The sequence below is a fragment of the Oryctolagus cuniculus genome, chromosome 14, assembly GCF_051225735.1.
Source record: "Oryctolagus cuniculus isolate XC-2025 breed Fujian yellow rabbit chromosome 14, ASM5122573v1, whole genome shotgun sequence".
Classification (NCBI taxonomy): domain Eukaryota; kingdom Metazoa; phylum Chordata; class Mammalia; order Lagomorpha; family Leporidae; genus Oryctolagus; species Oryctolagus cuniculus.
Window position 1 is genome coordinate 4417073 of NC_142880.1, and position 21911 is coordinate 4438983.

Here is a 21911-nt window from a genome sequence, read left to right on the forward strand (position 1 = left end):
CTCTCTGTCTGGCCAGCCATCATTTGTTTTAGCTGGTGTGCACTTAATTTTAAGCAACTGCTTTTCTGCAGGCGTGAGTGAGCTCTTTTATTGTTGAAAAGCAAGTGGAAAGGAGATGTTCAAGATGAGGCTCTCGTTGAGGATGCAATGCTGTTGTCTGCGAGTGCCGCTTCGGATCAGGCAGCTGGCAGAGCGGCTGACTCCTGGCAGCCCGCGCTGAGCCGTGCCCTCTCTGTCCAGTCTCACTGAGTCCTCACACCACCTTGCGATGGCCATATCCTGGTGACTTTGCAGCCCAGGGTACTGTGGTCTAGACTGCTGTGTCATTTACCCATGGCAAACCCTTACCAAAGACCAAGCTGGTTACTAGAACCAGGCTTAGTGACTTAGCATGGTTGACTCTGGCCTTTAGCTCGGAGCTAGAAACACGTGACCGGAAGGGAAGACTGTTTAGTCTCCTTCTCCATCTGAACTTGGCACGTGTGCAGGCTGAGTGGAAAGCAGTCTGCCGTGGACATTTTTTTTTTTTTTTTTTTGACAGCGGACAGTGAGAGAGAGAGACAGAGAAAAAGGTCTTCCTTTGCCGTTGGTTCACCCTCCAATGGCCACCGCGGCTGGCGCACTGCGGCCGGTGCACCGCGCTGATCCGATGGCAGGAGCCAGGTGCTTCTCCTGGTCTCCCATGGGGTGCAGGCCCCAAGTACTTGGGCCATCCTCCACTGCACTCCCTGGCCACAGCAGAGAGCTGGCCTGGAAGAGGGGCAACTGGTGCAGAATCCGGCGCCCCAACCGGGACTAGAACCCCGTGTGCCGGCGCCGCAAGGCGGAGGATTAGCCTAGTGAGCTGCGGCGCCGGCTTGATGGACGTTTTCTTAAAGACCCATGGGGCAGGTGTCTTTCTCATACTCCAAGAAGTGTGTGCGTGATGGGCAAGGAGAGGCTGGGAGAGCGCAGGGTGTGGGAGCAGGGTGTGTGGCTGTACCCTGTGCCTCGGCCTGTGGCTCTGGCCTTCATGACAGTGGAGAAGGGTGTTCACTCCCTGCCCCACCCACCTACACGCGAATACTTGAGAAGCGGCTGTCATACCCGCATAGTCCTTCTGTGTGGGCCCAAAGCATCCTTCCGTGCCTGCTTTTTATCTGGAATTGTGCAGGGAGACCGGTGAGCAGCCGCAGCCTGTGGTTTTCACCCATGAACATTCTCACGTGAGGTCGTGGGAAGCGTGGCAGTCTGAGTGCAGTCGACCCTCGCTCTTGCTGCCCTGTCCCGTCCTTGTGCTACACCGGGAAGAGGCAGTGGCGTTCCTTCTGGGTGCAAGGTGCCCAATGCCCAGTTTCTGCAGGCCAGGCCCCCAGGTTCAAGTTCTGGATCCACACTGAGCCAGTTGTTGCTCCTGAAGCTTCCATATTTTTTCCTCTGGAAATGGGCGTGATACTCCCGACATGTAAAGTGGGGTTCTTCCACGGACTGAAGAATATGTGGAAAGAGCTTTGTAGACTGTAAAATGCTATGAAAGTGTTTTTTAAAAGATTTATTTATTATTTATTTGAAAGTCAGAGTTACAGAGAGGAGAGGCAGAGAGAGAGAGAGAGAGAGAGAGAGAGGTCTTCCATCCGATGGTTCACCCCCTAATTGGCCCCAGTGGCCGGAGCTGAGCTGATCTGAAGCCAGGAGCCAGGAGCTTCTTGTGGGTCTCCCACGTGGATGCAGGGGCCCAAGGACTTGGGCCATCTTCTACTGCTTTCCCAGGCCATAGAAGAGAGCTGGAGTGGAAGCGGAGCAGCCGGGTCTCGAACCGGCGCCCATATGGGATGCCAGTGCTTCAGGCCAGGGTGTTAACCCACCGTGCCACAGCACCAGCCCCCAAAAATCTTCTTTTAATGCTTCCCAAATTACATTTTTGGTTGCTGTTTAGGCAAGGGCAGTTGAAACAGTTGAAAGTTTGCTTACTATAAACGTGTTCTCTTCGCTCTGTGGTCCATTTTGGAAATCAAAGGCTCATCTGTCTCGTTTGTAGGCTTCTTTGGGTATCCAAGCTTTCTACGTGTTGTGCAGATTATTGAGTACATGGTAAATTGCTCAAGAAATGGTCGCAAGATTACTTTTGCTAACCACAGGAAAATGTTCTTTAAAGGATAGGCCAGTGGGGGTTGGGTTTTTGTTTTGTTTTGGTTTTTTTTTTTTTTGCATGTAAATTCTTTCTGGTATGCACACCCTTCTGACTATCATAAATACAGTAAAGTAAGAATAATAACTATTTTGGAAGAAAATTAGCATTTGTGCTCTAAAAGTACAGCATTTTATTTGTCTAAAAGTTTTATTTATTTGAAAGAGATGCAGACAGAGAGGAAGAGAGAGAGAGACAGAGAGAGATCTTCCATCCATGGGTTCATTCCTCAAATGGCTGGAGCCAGGAGCCTGGGACTCCATGCGGGTCTTCCGCATGGGTAGCAGGGGTCCAAGCACTTGAGCAAACTTCTGCTGCCTTCCCAGGCCATCAGCAGGGAGCTGGATTGGAACTGGAGCAGCTGGGACTCAAACTGGCGTTCATATGGGGTGCTGGCATTATGGGTGGTGGCTGCACTGCTGTGCCACAACGCTGGCCCAAAGCTTTTATGTTTTCACAGAGAACACATGGAGAGTGTACCAGCGGGGACACTCTGCAAGTCCACGATTTACTCATTTTTCTTCCTTGGTAATGTAAAAGGACCATCTTAACATTTTTTAAAGCAACAGTTTACGTATCAAAATAATGTGTATTGGGTAAAAGAAGAAAATTAAAAGGTCCTGAAGTCTCACGCCCAGGGACAGCTGTGCGTTGAGTTGAGGGATGACGTCTTACGGTCGTTTTGTCTCTAAGAGTGCACAGGTCATAGATGTTTGGAAAGGTGACATCGTGGGGGTTGTATTGTATGAGTCTGTAGAATTTGGATGCTGATTTTTTTTTTTTTACTGCATATAGTATTGTGAGCATTTTGCTTACCAGTAAAATAGTCTTTACAATTTTGTTCCTAACATTGTGGAGCGTTGTTTGTGTCACCCAGACTTGCAAGCCCCATTCCCCTTCTGTTGGACATCTAGGTAGCTTTACTTTTCTGTTGTAAGACGAGAACCTCAGGGTGGCAGCCGGGGGTGGGCAGGTGGGGCCCACGCAAAGCATGGAAGGAGGGAGGGAGAGTCTCTCTGGCTGCCACAGGAATGGCAGTTTCTCTACTTCTCCACCTTAATGACAAGCTATTTTCTTTAACAGACACTCCCCTTGCATATCGAAGTAATCGTGCAAATGGTTGGACATCCAACATGAAGTCTGAATTTCTGGAATGACAATCCAAGCTCATCTGACAGAACACAGAAAGAAGCATGACCACATATTGAATGATAATTTCTAGAAGTAAAAATCAGCTACGAATGCTTTTTGGTGGAATTTATCCTTTCTGGGTCGGGCATTTACTATGATTAGTTAGAATGCCCAAGACTAGTATCAGTGAGCTCCATTTGAAAGCACAAAGTGGGAATGATTATAATTATGCCATATGCATTGTTTCTAAGAATACTTGCATTTGAATATGTTTTCTGAAATTAGGTTATGCAATTATCATATACATTTGACTGTTGTGTTAAAACACTTTTGAAGATTAAAACCTTTTTAAAAGATTTATTTTATTTATTTGAAAGTCAGGTTTACAGAGAGGGAGGGAGGAAGGGAGCGGGGAGAGAGGGAGGGAGAGAGAGAGATAGATCTTCCACCTGCTAATTCACTCCCTTCGTAAACCACAATGGCTGGGCCAGACTGAATCCAGGAGCTTACTCCAGGTCTCCCATGAGGGTGCAGGAGCCCAAGGACTTGGGCCATCTTCTTCTGCTTTTCCCAGGCCACAGCAGGGAGCTGGGTTGGAAGTGGAGCAGCCGGGACATGAACCGGCATCCATACAGGCTGTTGGCTCCACAGGCTGCAGCTTTACCTACTATACCACAGTGCCGGCCCTCCTAATATCTTTTACTAATTTATGTTGCATTTTACAATATCATCTTAGAAACAATGAGATGTGGGGGTGAACAGGGTTAGGACACCACTTGGGGTCCCCCATCCTGTATCAGGGTGCCTGGTTCTGGTCTTGGTTCATCTGCTTCTGGTGCAGCTTCCTGCTAACGCACACCCTGGGAGGCAGCAGGTGATGGCTCAAGTCCTTGGGTCCCTGCCACCCACCTGGGAGGCCCAGATGATGTTCAGGCTCCTGGCTTCCATCTGGCCCAGCCCTGGCTGTTGTGGGGCATCTGGGGAGTGAACCAGTGGATGGAAGATCTCTATTTGCCTTTCAGATAAAATGAAAATAAATAAAAGCTAGAGGAAAAAAAGAAGCAATGAAGCAGGCCGCCTTCTAGACAAGAGGTGACTTGGCGACTGGGTGTGTTTTCTAGAATGCTTACTGCACCTGCCCTGGAGGGCATACACATGTGAGGACGTGCCTGTGGTACCCTGCGTGCTGAGCTTTGGCCTTCCGTAATGAGGACCAGATCTCAGAGGAGGGCAGTAGTCAGAAAGGGAAAACCAGCACGTGGCACCTGAGGTGTCGGTACCAGCCCACCTGGACTGCCCCCCGCCCCGGGGGCGGCCACAAGTCTTCTGCCCCCTTGAGGGTGCGAGATCCCTCTGTGGCTGCAGTGTTGTTTGCTAAGCAGGCATTGGGCTCTCCTTCCTTTCCTCTTCTTCGCCTGTGGTTTGACGGTTGGGTGGTTTTAGATCATTCTTTCAAACTTGACCGCGTTTGTGATTTTTGCGTAGAGCTCCAAGGAAGCCGGGTGCAGGCCAGTCGCTGCGCCTGGGGGCGTGGCAGAGAGAGCCAGTGCCTGCCCTGCGGAGGGACTAAGCCGCTGCAGCTCGCGGATTACGGGGTGGGGGGTGGGGCTGTGGGCTCGGCTCGTGGCCGGTCTCTGGTTGGTCCACGGTGCTCAGGGCCTTCCTTGGATTGGTCGGCCACCGAGGCCGTGTGTTCTCCTGGGGGTGTGGAGACGGCCAAGTAGGCTACAGCTCGGCTGGGGTGTCCGGGGAGGTCGGTTATTGCTTTATTTGGCCAGGGGCTGGCGTTTCTGCAACAGAGCTCAGAGCAGCATCCAGCACTAGGTATACTAAATCTCGTGACCCAGGTCTAGCCAAGCGCCCGCCCAGCCTGCAGAGCGCTCCCTCAAGTCAGTGGGTTAATCTTCAGTAATCCCCACGGTGAACACGGGGTCTGCACGGGAGGGGGCCGGGCCCTGACAGAGTCCACGTCAGCGGTGTCAGCGGCGGGGCCTCTGTCACGTGATTTAGCAAGACCCGTGTGAAACCATGAGTGCCTCCACGCTTCGGGCACTCCTTCTTTGCCACCTTTAACGCTGATGACAGCCGTCCCGGGCTCACCGGTTCTGAAATGACTTTGGGGTCCTGGAAGGCAGGTGCATTTCTGTCATGTTGGGTACAGGAGGTCAGCCCAGGGGCTTTGCACCTGCTAAGACGAAGGATGGGACTCCTCGTGAGCCCGCCCACCACCCCTCCTGTGTGCTCCCTTCCCCCACTCCTCAGGGTGGCTGCCAAGACTTCAGTATTTTCTAGGTACATTGTAGCCTCTTTGAAAACTGCTGAGTGTTCTGGAGCTGTGTACCTGTTGCCAGTGTGTCTGTAGTCCCAGTAAAATGATGCTCATTGCTGAGTGGCTGGGAGCTGTGGCAGCCCTCTGCTTTAGGTTTTCGTATGAGTTCGTGCTTGTCACTGTTCATGCCATTGGCCCTTTCATTGCTTAGCTGACACCACAGCATGGGGTCTACATTTTCCGGGGCAGACTCGCTGAAAAATACTCCATCTCTATCATCCCATGCATGCGTGTGGGTTTTCAGGTCAGAACGTCGTGCCCTGTACCGCTTGGGAGCTCAGATCCGTGGCTGGAATCCCAAGTGGCGTTTGCAGCGTCGGTGCAACACAGCTGAGATGGAAAGAGGCTGTCCATCTGCAAGGCTGTGTTTGCTGTTGCTGAGGTCTGGGAGCACTCACATGTGAGCGTGAGCAAGTGTAAGCGTGTGCACACATGTATGCATGTGTGCGTGCTTGCACAAGTGCACGTGTGTGAGAGAGCACACGCACACATGTATGGATGCATGCGTGTGTGTGTGTGCATGTATGCATGCTTTTGTGGCATGCAGAGTAGTGCGTTAGTGACTGGTGTTCCAGATTCTAATGGGGAAAATTGCAGTGTGTTAATTTACCTTTAAAGAAACATGAAATAAAAGATTAAGTGTGTTGCAAAGGGAATGCGACTTTAACCTCAATGCAGGTCCATAATGGGGACCCACTGCAGTTTTAGGGCTGGTGTCCTGGAACCTCCACTCAGGATGGGGTTCGCAGACCTTCGGCCCAGGAAGGCTGGGATGCGCGCCCTCCCAGGCTCTGCCTTGTTGGTCGGCTTGGCAGAGCTGAGAGATGCTCTACTGAGGGCGAGCATGGCAGCCCCAAGGCCTCTGCTCTGCAGCCCAAGGGGCCCCAGCCACGGAGGAGGCAGGCTGGGCACCTGAAGGCCCGGGCTCTTGGCTTTGTGGCCGGGCAGGGCTTCAGGATCGTGTCAGGTCAGCCTGGACAGGGGAAGCAGACATAGCTCGTAGTAGAAAGGGAGAGTTGGATCATTTTGGCTTAATAGGAGCTCTTGGTTCATGCTGGATGATACTGTTGGGGCCAGGCCGGAGGGCAGGTGGGGCTGGGGATACAGGGTGGGACGGGCCCTGGGCCCATTGCCAAGGTGGTGCACTGTGGGGGACTTTGCCGATATCAAGTAGGGCTGCAGGGCTCTCCGTGAGCTTGGCGCCATCTCCCTCAAAGTGAGCCACGTGTCAGGGGGAGTGTCCACCCGCGTGCAGGCTCTGGTACCACTGCTACAGGTGGAAGGAGAGGGGGACACTGTCTTGTTGAGGACAGGCTTTCACAGAACTTCCTGTTTGTTAACATTCCCTCTCTGCCTGCACTGGGCTGGGCTGGACGTGGGGGCAGCAGAACAGAGCTGCGACCTCCCCTTTGACCTGCTTGCTGGGCCTCCAGCCCCCGTCTCTCTGGCCAGTGGCCTGCTCTGGTCTCCAGCAACACCTGGGGGTTTCTGCTGGCGCTGAATGCTGGAGTCTCCATGTACCTGGGAGACTCTGCCTACACTGCGATGACCTTGGCTTTCAGGGCTTGCTGGGATCCAGGTGGAACTGACAGCTGTGCTGCTATCCATCCCTGGGCCTGTGGCTCTCCATCCCGGGATGGTCTCCATCTGAGGACCCCTGGGCACACAGCTGCCCTGCACCCTGGATGGCCCACCCCAAGCCAACAGTACTATGTAAGTACCTGCAGAATAGCCTAGATTTTGCCCCTGGGCTTGTCAAGCCTAAAATATTTTCTATCTGGTTCTTTACTGAAAAAAAATGGCCAGGCACTGCCCTACACCTGCCCTGTACATTGCGGTAGCCATCAGCCACGTGTGGCTTTTTAGCACTTAGAGTGTGGCCATTTCAAAAGGAGGTGTGCCATAGTGTTTATACTTACCCAGGCTGGAATCTGAAGACCCGATCTCTCCCCCACCTCCCAAAAAAGGGAGCATATAAGATCTCAGTACATTGTTAATTTGGTTACATGTTGAAAGGGTATTTTTGGCATACTGAGTGACTGGATGATGTGTAATATGTAATTAAAGCTAATGTTGCCTGTTTCTCTCTATTTTTTCATGTGGCTGTTAGCTGATTAAAAGTTACACATGTGGCTTGCAGTGTGGGTGCATGTCATACATACAGCACATCCATTTATTATGTGTGGAATAAATCATTTAGCTTTTCAGGGACACATGTTTAGCATACTTGAGCCTTCAGCATATTCTGTTTTGTAGCTTATGTTTGGTTGACAGCTAAGCTATACATCATAGATGAATGAGCTAATAGACATAAGTAGCTAAGCCATAGTGTAGCAGATGGAAACTCGTATTTAAATAGATATATCCTTTCCTTTGTGGTTGTCATACACAGGTGCAATTATTATCTAGTTTAAGTTTTAGGTGCTCCTTCACTATTCTTCTGTTGTGCGTGTTTTAAACAGTCTGTGAGCTCTGCTTCCTGGATGCTGTCCTCAGGGAGGCCCTGGAGGTGTGTAAGTGCGCTCATCATGGCCTTGTCACTGACAAGGAGAAACTGATGTCCAGTTGTAAAGACCAAGGGCTTCTGGAGCTTCTACGTCACGTTTGCATTTCTGAATGAATGGTGACAGTGCGTTGTTGAAGAGTGTTTGCAGAACAGCTGTTTGGCTCAGTGGCAAAGTTACTGCTTGGGGTGCCCGTACCTCATTACCATAGCCTCTAGGACCAAGACCTGGCTCTGCTTCCAACCTGCTCTCCTGCTAATACACATCCGGGAAGCAGCAGGTGCTGGCTCACGTGCCTGGGTCCCTGCCATGAACATGGGAGGCGCTGGTTGTTTTGGGCACCTGACTTTGGACAGGCCCAGCTCTGGCTACTGGAAGAATTTTGGGAATGAGCCAGCAGATGGAAGACTTTTTTCCTCTCTCTCTCTCTCTCTCTCTCTCCCTCCCTCCCTCTCCTCAAAGGATTTTATTTTATTTATTTGAGAGGTAGAATTACAGACAAAGGGAGGGAGAGACAGAGGGAAAGGTCTTCCATCTGCTGGTTCACTCCCCAAACGCCCACAATGGTCAAAGCTGAGCCAACCTGAAGCCAGGAACCAGGAGCCTCTTTCAGTTCTCCCACGCGGGTACAGGGACCCAAGCACGTGGACCATCTTCTACTGCTTTCCCAGCCCGTAACAGAGAGCTGGATGGCAAGAGGAGCAGCCGGGACTCCAACTGGTGCCCACATGGGATGCCGGCACTGCAGGTGGCGTGCACCTGTTGCACCACAGTGCTGGTCTCCACTCCCTGAACTTCAAAAAAAAACAAATGAATAACAATTATAGAAAGAACTAGAATTGTTTGTGAAACACATTTTAAAAAGAGTATTTACAGGGGCTGGCACCGTGGTGCACTTGGTTAATCCTCTGCCTGTGGCGCCGGCCTCCCATATGGGCGCCGGGTTCTAGTCCCGGTTGCTCCTCTTCCAGTCCAGCTCTCTGCTGTGGCCCGGGAAGGCAGTGGAGGATGGCTCAAGTGCTTGGGCTCCTGTATCCATGTGGGAGACCAGGAGGAAGCAACCTGGCCCCTGGCTTCGGATTGGCGCAGCTCCGACTGAGGCAGCCATTTGGGGGATAAACCAACGGAAGGAAGACCTTTCTCTGTCTCTCATTCTCATTGTCTATAACTCTACCTGTAAAAATAAAATAAATACATTAATTAAAAAAGAGTATTTACAAATAATCAGTATTTTAAAGAGAAATATGTGAATTTATAGTTTAAACGTTGCAAAGAAACAGATTCTAACAGTTCATACTGATTGTTATGTGGAAATTTGGGGTTATTTTAATTTTCTTCATGCTTATATACAAGTATAGGATCTAATTTTCTGTAATAGGCTTGTATAGTTGAATAAAATAATTATTTAACCACTTAGAAACTGACATGAAGTAGCTACATGAAAAGTTAAAAATCCTAAGTGCAGACAGTTTTGACATGGGAAGTCACAGAAACATATATTTTTTTTTCACAGGCAGAGTGGACAGTGAGAGAGAGAGAAAGAGAGAGAAAGGTCTTCCTTTTTCTGTTGGTTCACCCCCTAAATGGCCGCTATGGCCGGCGCTGCGCCGATCCAAAGCCAGGAGCCAGTTGCTTCTCCTGGTCTCCCATGGGGTGCAGGGCCCAAGCCCTTGGGCCATCCTCCACTGCCTTCCCGGGCCACAGCAGAGAGCTGGACTGGAAGAGGAGCACCGGGACAGAATCCTGCGCCCCGACCGGGACTAGAACCTGGTGTGCCAGTGCCGCAGGTGGAGGATTAGCCTAGTGAGCCGCGGTGCCGGCCAGAAACATATTTTATCGTCACATAATCGGGGATGTTAGGTGGGGACTGTTTTCCTCAGGTTGGTCACAGTTTGTGAACGAGTTGTTCTGGAGGTAAAGAGTTCTCGGCACGAGTCGTGGTGTCTGCACCATCTCAAAGTTCTTCTCTGACAGCCGTGCAGGGTGATCTCACCCCAGACACTCCACAGTTGTGATGCCCAGTGATTTTCTCCTCTGAAACACTTTCCTGAAGTTTCAGATACTTCACGGCTGGTTATTTTTAAGCGAGCCAGCACAGGAAGGATGTGGAGGGTGGGGAACCATGGGAACACCGCCAGTTAGTGGGAAAATTGTTTGAGAATGTTCTGAAGAGAGCGTGATGTGTGAGGCTGGGTTTTCATCGTGGCAGTAAACACCTGTGCCCTCAGGTCACCGTGGGGCTTTGCATACATTTTTGCTTTTTTTTCTTTTGTTTCTGTGATAAAATTCATTACTAAGAATCAGTTTAACAGTTGAAAATATAAAACAAATGGCTTTGATCATAGTAGTTAACTGGAGATCTCCAGCATACAAACACAGCTCTACGATGGATTGACCGTTAAGATTCATAATATTAAATAAAATGTAAACAAAATTTCATGGAACCCATTACACAGTGTATCTCTGAAACTTGTGTTTTGGACATTCTATGTACAACTCCAGCTAAGTCTCTGGGAAACTTCCCTGGTGCAAAATAACCCATCACCGCTTCTGTGACTTCAAGTGCTGCGTGACCCATGTTCTGTTCCCACCTGCCACCTCCATCTCCATGAACTTCTGCCCTTTTGCCTCCTTTATGTTCACAAATGATAAGTAGTGATTATTTGCCAGTACTCTTTTTATGTTATTTTATTTTTAAAGATGTGTTTATTTATTTATTTGAAAGGCAGAGTGACAGAGAGGCAGAGACAGAAAGAAAGGTCTTCCATCCACTGGCTCACTCCCCAAATGGCCACAATGGCTGGAGCTGGGCTGATCCGAAGGCAGGAGCCAGGAGCTTCCTCCAGGTTTCCCACACGGGTGCAGGGGCCCAAAGGCTTGGGCCATCTTCTACTGCTTTCCCAGGCCACAGCAGAGAGCTGGATCAGAAGTGGAGCAGCTGGGACTTGAACCAGCATCCATAAGGGATGCTGGCACTACAGGTGGCGGCTTTACCTGCTATGCCACAGCAGTGGCTCCGAGTATTCTTTTTAAATAACTGAAACTTGTCACAGATAATATATTTAATTTTACTAAGTAACTTTTTTTTGTTTTAAAAATAAAAACATTCTCATGGAAGAAAGCTCAGAATACATATGAAGAAAAGATAAATACTTTATTTGAGAAGTTCGGGTGCTTTGAAACAAACACACAGCTGCCGTCCTCTGGGTCACTCCCCAAATGGCTACACTGGCTGGGGCTCTGCTGAGGCTGGAGCTAGGTGCTAAGAACACAGTCCAGGTCTCCCATGGGGGGTGGGCAGGGACCCGGGAACTCGAGCCTTACTTGCTGCCCCCAGGGTCTGCATTAGGGGGATGGAGTCAGGGACTGGAGCTGGGCGATGGACCCAGGCGCTCTGGTATGGGGTGCAGGGTTCTTAGCCACTGAGCTATCTGTGATCACGGTGGCCCTCCTGCCGTCATCCTGCAGGTCCACGCTGTGGGTCACCTCAGGGTTCCGCCTCCAGTGTTTCCTGGGGCAGCTGTTATCTTTCCCTTTAAGCTTACCACATTATCATCTGTCCTTACATGTAACTTTATTTTAGGTATGTACTCTTGTCTTTGTAATTCGTCTGTAAAGTCCTTGTAGCCAAGGACTGTATCCTGCCTTTCTTCTAATTTACCCAGAGTCCTTCATACCATTCTCCCAAGGTTGTTAGCAAGTGTTGGTCTGAAATAAGTCAGGGTGAAACGTTTGCAATCTCAGTGAATGCTTAGGGTCAGGGGTCTGATGGAAACATTTTAGTCCTTGGCTAGTAGCATTCAAGGGAGACACATAGTGTCTTGCTTCAGAAACGGAGCTTGCCACATAGTAGCGGCTCAGGCTCAACCTTTGTGCGCTTCTGTTTTGCATCTCCTGATGAGGCCAAAGTAACATCTGCCTCCAAGGGCTGATGCACCATGATGTCGGGAGAGGCATATGTAAAATGTCTAACAATTCTGGTTCAAATAAATGCTTGATAAATAACAGCCATCATATATACTTGGCACATACAAACAAGCACAGAAAAATAAGGCATAATAAAATATGGATAGTATAAAAATACAATGCACAATTTACTGTAATGATTGTAAAATTTACTTATGGCAGACATTAAAAACATTTAAGGCGCAGCAGACACAAGAAAAATGCTCAGGATAACTAATTATCATGTACATGCAAATGAAAACCTCAATGAGGTCATATACCACTCCAGTTAGATTGGGTATTACCCCCCCCCAAAAGATTAAAAATGCTACTGAGGTTGTGGAGAAAAAGGGTACGTTATGGGTGGGAATGCAAATTAGTACAACCATTACGAAAAACAAAATGCAAATTCCTCAAAACACTACAATCGGATCTGCTGTATGACCCAGCTGGCCCACTCCCGGGAACATCTTCCAAGGAAGTAGAATCAGCGTGTGGAAGAGATATCTGCACCCATGTTTACAGCAGCCCAGCTCACAACAGCAAAGCTATGAAATCAGCCTGGTTGTCCGTCCGCTGAAGGCTGGATACAGAGAACGTGGGATAGATCCAGGATGGAGTATGAATCAGCCGTGGAGAGAACGAAGTCCTGACGTCTGCAGCAAAACGGGAGGAACTGGAAATCATTTTCTTAAGTGAAATAAGTGAGTCCCAGAGAGACAGAGACCACGTGTTCTCCCTCACATGGGGAAGTTAATATAGAGAGCAAAAAAATTGCATGGGTGACATTGTATTTGGTGCATAGTTATAAATACTGTCTTCATGAATTACACCACATAGAACACACTATACCCTTCTCTATTCTCTTCATGATCATTGTCATGAGTCCCACAGCTGTGATAGAAAAGATAGAATACAAGTATATGGATATAATACCTATGTATGAAGTGAATATGACAAATTTAAAAAAATTGCTGAATCTTAAAAAATTCCAAAATTACAAATATCGCTGAAAACAAGGCACAAGAGCAAAAGGTAACATTTGAGATAAAACCATTCAAGTCCTATATTGTACATATAATTAAAAAAAAAGCATAAGGTGACCTTGTAAACCAGAAGGTTGAACAGCATTCCTGTTGCTTTTTAAAGAACTCTTCTGTGTGCTGGTGTTCAGAGTCATATTGTCATGCTAAGTCTGTTGTATGTGGGCACCTCAAGAAGTTCAGAGAAAAAAGTGAAATTGGAAGGTTTCTTGGGGGCCGGCGCTGTGCTGTAGCGGGTAAAGATGCTGCCTGCAGTGCTGGCATCCCATGTGGGTGCTGGTTCATGTCCTGGCTGCTCCTCTTCCGATCCAGCTCTCTGCTGTGGCCTAGGAAAGCAGAAGATGGCCCAAGATCGTGGGAGACCCAGAAGAAGCTCCTGGCTCCTGGCTTTGGATTGGCACAGCTCCGGTTGCTGTGGCCATTTGGGGAGTGAACCAGTGGATGGAAGACCTCTCTTTCTCTCTCTCTCTGCCTCTGCCTCTGCCTCTCTGTAACTCTGCCTTTCAAAAAAATAAATACATAAATAAATCTTAAAAAAATAAAAAAGGTTTCTTTTGGAGCAAAATTTTGAAACCCATGAGTATTTTTTTCGTAGTATGTACCCCTTCCATGGGCGTTCTGACGACCTGCTCATCTGCATAGATGTCTGCATTTTTTTTTTTTTTTTTGCACCAAAATAAACCTGTGTTTGAATCCCAGCTTTCACAAGCTTCTTGAAGGAGCCGAGGCTAGAGGCTAGCCTGGAGATGCCAGATGTGGGCAGAGCTGAGCTCGCACGCGCTTAGGGCAATGCTGGTGGGGATTCTGCTGCTTCTGTGCAGTCATTTTTAGACCTGACATTCTGCTCCAGTGGGGCTGCTACAGGCTCCTCTGTGTGAAATTCTATCTTGGAACAACCTTTATCTCTGGAACAACTAATAATGTTGTGGCAACGTCTGGATGCGACCGCAGAGTGAGGGAAACGTGTTTTCATAAAGCAGTGCCTGCCTGTAGCAGAGGGAGCCTGTGAGATGGAGCGGGGTCCAAGCACGCGGGGGTCCCGCTCCCCGCTCCTGCTGCAGTCTGCAGCTCTGGCCTTGAAATGTGGGCTCTCACATGGCCTTGGCTTTGGAAATGCATCCTGCTTCAGCCAGTGCAATGCAGTAAGTTCCACCGCAGTTAATCAGCCTGCAGTCGATTTATACCTGCAATATGATCTTTCCGTGGTAAAACGCGATTATGGTGAGAGTTGTAATGAGAGGAGAGCCACGGGAGACCCCGCGGGGAGCTATTTCCCCACTTCTGGAAAACCTGTTGATTGGATTCTGCGGTCCTGGGGCTTCTGCCCTGCTTCCTGTTCTCTGCCACCCTCCCCAGAGGCTGTCCACGTGGGCTGGGCGATGGCTTTTGCACACAGTTAGTGCTGGGAAAGATTGGCACACAGCTGCCTTAGCTCTGAGCTCCCTCAGCCAAAGGAAGGGCGTCTGGCTAGCTGGACTGCCAGAGGGTTCTCTCCTTTTTGTTGGGGAGAACACCCTGGGGTGTCTTTGTCAAAAGTGCACAGAGGCACAGCCAGAACCGGTGCTTCGTCTGCTGGCGCGCGGTCCAGGTTCTGCAGGAAGTAGGTCACAGTTGCGTGGCTGATTCAGAGCAGACCGCTGGCACGCTGAGCGCCCCCTCCCCCACCTCCACCCACACCCCACGGCTCTTGCGTCGTGTTGCCAGTGCACCGTGTTGGGTGTGGGGCGCAGCTCTGGCAGAAGCAGCCCGGGTTCCCACGGCTGGGCCAAAGGCGTTCTGAGGTGGGAGGTTTCTGTCTGCTGGGGCATCAGCCTTCCCCAGCTGGCTTCTCTTAGCAGCTCTTGGTGGCAGTGGCGCGTTCCAGTGAGCAGGACTCTGTCCATGCCGGGCCTTCTCCATCCTCAGCGCCTCCCCACGTGCCCTCCGAGCACCCAGACCCTGTGGGCTCCCCGTGGGCTGTCGCCGTGTACCTGCCTGCCCTGGCTGGAATTGCTGGCTGGCCCAAGTCCGCCTTGTTCTGGTGTCTTCTCTACTCTGCAGGAGTCCCCTGAGACAGATGTAGGCGAGAGTGGAGGGTGGGGTGTTCAGTCCGCGTTGTCTGTTGCAGTATAGATGAGGGTCTAACGTGGTGAACCGCAGGAGCTCAGGCTGGTGGTTGAGCTTTTGTGGGCCACCGGCGCCTGGTAACTGGAGTTCACTGGAGTTCTAAGTTGCGCTCCTGCAGGAGAGCGTTTGCCCTTAGGATTGGCTCAGATGCATTTGTGCTTTGCTATAGATGTCCAGGCCCCTTGTGTCTCTCAGCTCTTAGCTTGCTTTCTTCTTCTTCTTCTTCTTCTTCTTCTTCTTCTTCTTCTTCTTCTTCTTTGGATTTATTTATTTATTGGAAAGACAATGTTAGAGACAGAGAGAGAGACAGAGAGAGAGAGATCTTTCATCCACTGGTTCACTCCCCCAAATAGCTGCAAAGGCCAGGGCTGGGCTGGGCTGAAGCCAGGAGCCAGGAGCTTCCTCTAGGTCTCCCACGTGGGTACTGGGGCCCAAGCACTTGGGCCATCCTGCACAGCTTTCCAAGGCCATCAGCAAGGAGCTGGATCAGAAGTGGAGCAGCTGGGACTCGAACCAATGCCCATATGGGATGCCGGCGCCCCAGGTTACCTCCTAGGCCACAGCACCAGCCCTTCTTCTTAGTTTCTGTGTTCACTGTCAGAATATCTCATCTTCAGGCTCCTAAGAGCAAGGCCTCTCAAACCTTACAGAGCTCGACAGCTCACCTGGCAGGGCGTGAGGCCTCCTGTTTCCAGAAAGCCCCAGAAGACTCCTGCAACCTTCTCTGTCTCTGTGGGACCCTGGCCTTTCCCGCCGTTTCCCAGTTTTTCCTGAGTCCAACCTCTCACACTCCTTTTCATTTTTGTTGTATTTTGTGAGCAGCGCCTTGTCTGGTGGGCCTGTTTTGTTTGCTATCACTGAGATGCAGATGGACACACACTAGCATTTTTCTAAACAGTTGCTGTGTGTCCAAGATCATACAGGACAAACATTCAGCGCTTTTATCATGCAGTGACTTCTTCTTTCAGCTCTGTCTGCATGTTCACAGTTTGCAGACATGTCCTGAGCACCTGCACATCACACAGGTCTGTTGCCAGCGAAGGTGACTTGTAACCCAGCTGACAATATGGATGTGAATTCTGCAGGAGGCGGCTGAGCCCCGCCCAGGGACATGAGTGACATCCACCTGCAGGTGCCTGCGTGGACACATGACATCCACCTGCAGGTGCACACGTGGACATGTGACATCCACAGGTGCCCGCGTGAGCTTCCGCAGGTCTGCGGTATGCCGAGTGTGGTCTAGTTCTGCTGCTTTTTGTTTCTGATTAACAGAGTGAAAAGCGAGTGTGGTCCAGGAAGGAAATGGGTCTAGTACAAGCATCAGAGTAACTGGGGAGGCCGTCGTTCTGGCTGGCGTATGGTTTTAAGTTTAAGTTTTATTTGCTTGCTTTGCATTTTATTTGACAGAGACAGAGACAGGCAGGGGGTGGGGGAGGGAGAGAGAGAGAGAAATGTCAGGATCTTCCATCCGTTGGTTCACTCCCCAGATGCCCACAGCAGCCCGGGCTGAGTCAGGCTGGAAGTCAGCATCCTGAAACTCCAGCCAGGTGTCTCCCATTGGCGGCAGTGACTCGACTACTTGGGCCATCACCTGCTGCCTCCTAGTGTGTGAGCAGGAAGCTGGAGTCAGGGCGGAGCCAGGACTTGAACCAGGTACTTCGAGGTGGGATGCCGGTGTCCCAAGCAGTGTGTTAAATGCTACTCCGGTTTCCTGGCCCTGCTGGTGGTTTTACTGACATTTAAAGTGTAGCTGAAGTTTCATGTCACCATTCTCAGCCTTTTTTTTAAGATCTGTACTGAATTAGCTCCATCTCTGCCTCATTTTAAGAGGAGTTGACACAGCCCACAAAGAGACACCCACAAAGACTAAAAAATAAAACACAACACACGGGGAAGGTAGCTGGCGTACGGCCCACACATGGCACCTTTTCAGAACCTGCTGCTTGCTCGTGAGAGGTGAGCCACTGCGGATCCAGCTGGGAGCTTCCAGACTCCTGGAGCTGTGACAGGACTCACGGTGTCCCAGAGCTCAGGGTGGCTCCGTTTTCCTGTGCTGAGACCTGACAGCAACAGCCAGTAATGGGAGAATTGTGTGCAGAGAGCGTGATTCCTCAGCGCCGTTCCTGGGGGGAGTGGGGTTGAGCATTCAACAGGCTGGTGATCACAAGGTCATCATTCAGTATGCCTGCCCCTGGGCCCCAGGTGAGGAGGCAGCCTCCGGTGACCACATCTCTCGGGATGGACAGGCCCCGGGCTGTCACATGGTTCTCCGTGGGAATTGTCATCTCTTCCAAGCTGTGTTTTGCAATATCTTACAACTGGGCAACAGCTCAGATAAAGAAGGGTTTCAAACTCCTCCATGGAAAATGCATGCTTTCCTTAGTAGACAGTCGTCAGTTGTCCCCTGACGTCCTCTGTGGTCGCCAGGGCCTTGGCAGGTGCGAGCTGACATTCTCCAACAAGGTCAGCGTGGGACTCTCACTGCTCATAAAGGTGTCACCAGGGCAAGAGTGGAGGGAGAGGGAGTGGCTGTTGGAGCTCTCAGTGTGACAAGAGCTAGGGAGGGTGCAAGGACCCTGGTGTGGAGTGGCACTGGAGCTCCTCTCCCTCCGCCGGTCATCTCCTGGTAGCCCCCTTGGGACACAGCCTGTCGCAGCCAGAGGGCTCCCACCTCCTCAGCCTCCAGGGCAGCAGTGGGGTGAAGAGGGTGAGGGGCACCGAGGCCCTGGAAGTCATCAGCACCTTCCCAAACTTCGTGTTCCTGACCCATTGCTTTGAGCATTCCTCCAGGTGGGGAAATTCTGACTTCCTGATGGTTCCCGAGGGCTGCATCTCTGCGGCTTACGGTGGGAGCCCCAGGCTCATCTCTGCCGGAGTCCACGGGGTAAGGGGCTGCTGGGCAGCAGGGGGTGCCTTGAGACGAAGGCCATGGGTCAAGGCTGGAGCCGTCGAATGGGAGTGCTGCACTTTGATAGGTTCCTTCCAGTTGTTGTGGTCTTTGTCCCAACAAAATCTGTGCAAGAGCCACTTTGAGACTGTGGGACAAAAAGGAAACCTGAGGTGTCCATCTTTGTGGTGTTGGAGAAACCCCCATTTCCTAAGCCACGAATCTTGCAGATGCATGATAAGATGTCCCACGTGACAGCCTCTGTGGCTGGGAATGACCCTCTTAGCTGCTGTTCATTGCCGTGACAGCGACAACAGGATTCACTGTGCTTGAAATCCAGCACGGGCCCCTCCCCTTTGGAGAGAAGAACACTGCATTTCCCCTCGGCTTCTCAAGCAATCGGTGTGCTTTTTTTCAAGATGTTGAACTGGGGTATAGCCTCCATGCAGCAAAACGAGTCTATTTCCCGTATGCATTTCCAGGAAATGGCATGCACGTGTATGCCGCTGTGCCGTCACCACCACAACCGAAGTACAGCACATTTCTCCACTCCCCGCAGATGTTCCTTGGTCTCCTTTCCGGTCCCCTCCCTCACTCCTGGCTCTACTCTGGGCTAGCTCTCGCCTGATCTTTTTGCTCTGGTTAGGATTTCATACAAATGGAGTGGCATATACCTGTTGTGGTATTTACACTTTTAGACGTGACTTGGGTAGAAGGTTCTATTTATCCAAGAATCTGCACGTGGTAAAAGTGATCTGGAGGGTCTGGAGGTGAAGATGGGTCTACTCCACTCCCCCTCACTGCTGAGCCCTCTCCTCACAGCCAACAGCGCCTCACGGGCTGGGTCTTCTGGGACCTTCAGTTAACAGCCAAACCTCGGCTGTGCCGTGCCGTGAGAGCCCCCGTTTTGCCCATTCCATCCCTCCCACTCCCCACCTCCTCTCTGCCTCCACAGTGTGGTTTCGCTTACGTCACCATTGTTGGTGCCTCTGTTTCTCACCTTTGAGCCTTAAATGTTTATTCTTGATTCCGTACTTTCTCTTGAACCAGCACCTTGCGGAGGCACAGAATCGCGGTTCTTGGGCTCACAGAGTATTCTCTGTATGAAATAACCACATAAGGTATAGCTTTCAGGAGTGGGGATCGGGCCGTTTGGTGTGTTTGGTAATTTTTTATGCGCTTGCATTTCTCTCCTGTAAGTTTCAGAACAGTTAAGTTAGACCTCTGCTGTTAAAACTTCATTTGTTTTGTTGTTGTGCTGTGTGGTCGAGTGACGTCAGCAAGAGTGACGTCAGCAAGCTTCTAAAAGCTTGAGGCACGGGATAAAAATTAGCGTCCAATGAAGACTTCAGCGCTACAGGACTCACTCGGCACTTAACCGAGTTAAAACACCCTCAACGAGACGAAAATAAACTTTGAGAGGCCTGTTTAGGAACGCAGCCCGCTTTCTGCGCATGCGTTTCCATAAACAGGCGTGTAGCACCCGAGCCTGCTTTCCCAGGGAGGCCTTCCCGCCGGCTGCGGATGACGTCAGTGTGTGGCGTCATCACTGGGCGCCGGGCGCCCGCCGGCCCTGCCATCTTGGAGGCGGTGGAGAGGCCTGGCGGCTCTGGCGGCGCTCGCGGGCACGGGTGCCCTCCATGCTTTTGCCTGAGGCCCGTGCGAGAAGAGGCCTCTCGTGCCATGACGACAGTCACAAGGAGCTGGTGTAGGGAAATCCAGCACGAGAGAGCACTGGTGTTATGACGGTGACGTGTTCTGTAATAATTAATAATAATAATAATAATAATAATAATACTGTGTTCTTCCTGGGCCCGACGCCGTGTGTCGCTCTTGGTGCGTTGATGCAGGCCAGCAGGTGGAAGCCGGATTCGCTGACTGCCGCAGGTTCAGGGTTCCGTTACAGGTGCAGCAGGTTCTGACGTTTGTGCAAAAGCGAGACCAAAGCATAGACCGGAGGGGTCCCCTTGGATGTCGTCAAGGCTTTGCTCCCTTGGCGACAGCTGCGTCTTCGATTGCTACTTCTCTTTCTCCGTCTGCTGGTTCACTCCCCGATGGCTGCAGTGGCTGAGGCCGGGCTGTGGCCGAATCCACCAGCGAGGAACTTGGTCCAGGGCTCCAACATGGGTGGCAGGGACCCAACTACATGAGCCATTACTGCTGCCCCCGGGCCTGCACTGGAGGAAGGGGGAGTCGGGAAGAGGAGACGGAAACCAGAGCCGAGCACTCTGAGGGGGCACACAGATGCTAGGCTCCATGCCCCTCCCCCGTCCCCAAGCCTAGTCTTTAAAGTGGGGGGAAGAAAGGGACAGGGGGACACAGGACAGGCGCTGGAGGAGGGCTGGGCGCAGCCAGCACCGTGTTCACTGAGCTGTTCTGTCGGGTGCTCAGGCAGGGCTGAAGGGCCCTCCACGGGGCTCCCACTTCCCAGTTCCACAGCTCCTCGTGATCCTTGCATATTTCTCTTTTTTTCCTTCCTTCCTTCCTTCCTTCCTTCCTTCCTTCCTTCCTTCCTTCCTTCCTTCCTTCCTTCCTTTTTTTTTTTTTTTTTTTGACAGGCAGAGTGGACAGTGAGAGAGAGAGACAGAGAGAAAGGTCTTCCTTTGCTGTTAGTTCACTCTCCAATGGCTGCCGCGGCCAGTGCACTGCGGCCAGCGCACTGTGCTGATCTGAAGGCAGGAGCCAGGTACTTCTCCTGGTCTCCCATGTGGGTGCAGGGCCCAAGGACTTGGGCCATCCTCCACTGCACTCCCTGGCCACAGCAAAGAGCTGGCCTGGAAGAGGGGCAACCGGGACAGAATCCGGCACCCCGACCGGGACTAGAACCCGGTGTGCCGGCGCCGCAGGTGGAGGATTAGCCTAGTGAGTCGCGGTGCCGGCCCTACCCTCCTCTTCCCCCAGTGTCTGCTGTGTAAGGGTTATGATTGGTACCTACTTAAGTGACCAACTGTGGTTGAGTTTTGAAAGACCCAAGTTGAAAGTAGGCTTCCTTGCTGCCACCGGGGTACCCTCTGACTAGACTTCTCTGTGGTCCTGGTGACCTGGCTTCTTTATTTCAGGAAGTCTGTTCGGCTAAACTTCTCTTTCCGAGGGCTCACTTTGTGTGCGGCCACATTGTGCGGGCTTCGCATCCGCCCTGTGACTTTGTTCTGTGTTTTCGTTATTGCCTTTGGGTTTTCTCAGAGATACATAGCCTGTCTTCCATGCCTGTCTGTGCCCATCCTACATCCGCTTTGCACCTGCTGTCTGCCCCGTAGGGTGTGTCAGCAGGCTGTCCTGTGGCTTTTGGTGGGGTTCAGCCAAAAAGGATCCCGTGGGAGAGGAGGAGGAGCCAGTCTGCCTCCACCAGGAGGTAGATGTTGCTGAAGGCCGCTTCCCCCCTCAGGTAGCACTTGGCAGACTGGTGGCCACTCCCCTTTGCCCTTCAGGCTTGGAGGGGTGACCATTCCTCTGCTGCAAGTCCCCAGTACTGCATTATTGTTTTTCCTCACACTTGTGTAAGTAGATCCTGAATTATGCTAACACAAGGGTGCTCCTGCTTTCCTGTTGGGAACTTGACTGAATAAGGGGTTTGAGGAGACAGCAGGATTTACCCAGAGATGGAGTTTGGTTCACCTGTTCCTTTGCAGATGGGAACCAGGAGTGGTGATGTGGTAGGGGTGGTTTTCGCTGTGGAGCCATTGGGAGAGGGGTCTCTACCATGCACTTTTCTTGCCACCCCGCAGTTCTCACTCCCCAAAGCCAGAGTGGCAACAGTCCTCAAGCTGGGGTGACCGTGCAGGGGGCTCTTCAAGTGTAT

At 51.2% G+C, this 21911-nt stretch overlaps 1 protein-coding gene across 4 annotated transcripts in view; it reads left to right on the top strand.

The window, feature by feature from the left end:
- RASGRF2 (Ras protein specific guanine nucleotide releasing factor 2) overlaps window positions 1–21911 on the top strand; it is a 217825-nt gene that overhangs the window by 12531 nt on the left and 183383 nt on the right. The window contains exon 1 of one of the 4 annotated variants that reach the window (XM_008261879.5): window positions 19669–19860. The exons of the other annotated variants lie outside the window; for them this stretch is intronic. Coding sequence (XP_008260101.4) covers window positions 19855–19860 — 6 coding nt within the window. The 5' untranslated portion in view covers window positions 19669–19854. Of the gene's footprint in view, window positions 1–19668; window positions 19861–21911 lie in introns of those variants that run through there. 4 annotated transcript variants of the gene reach the window in all.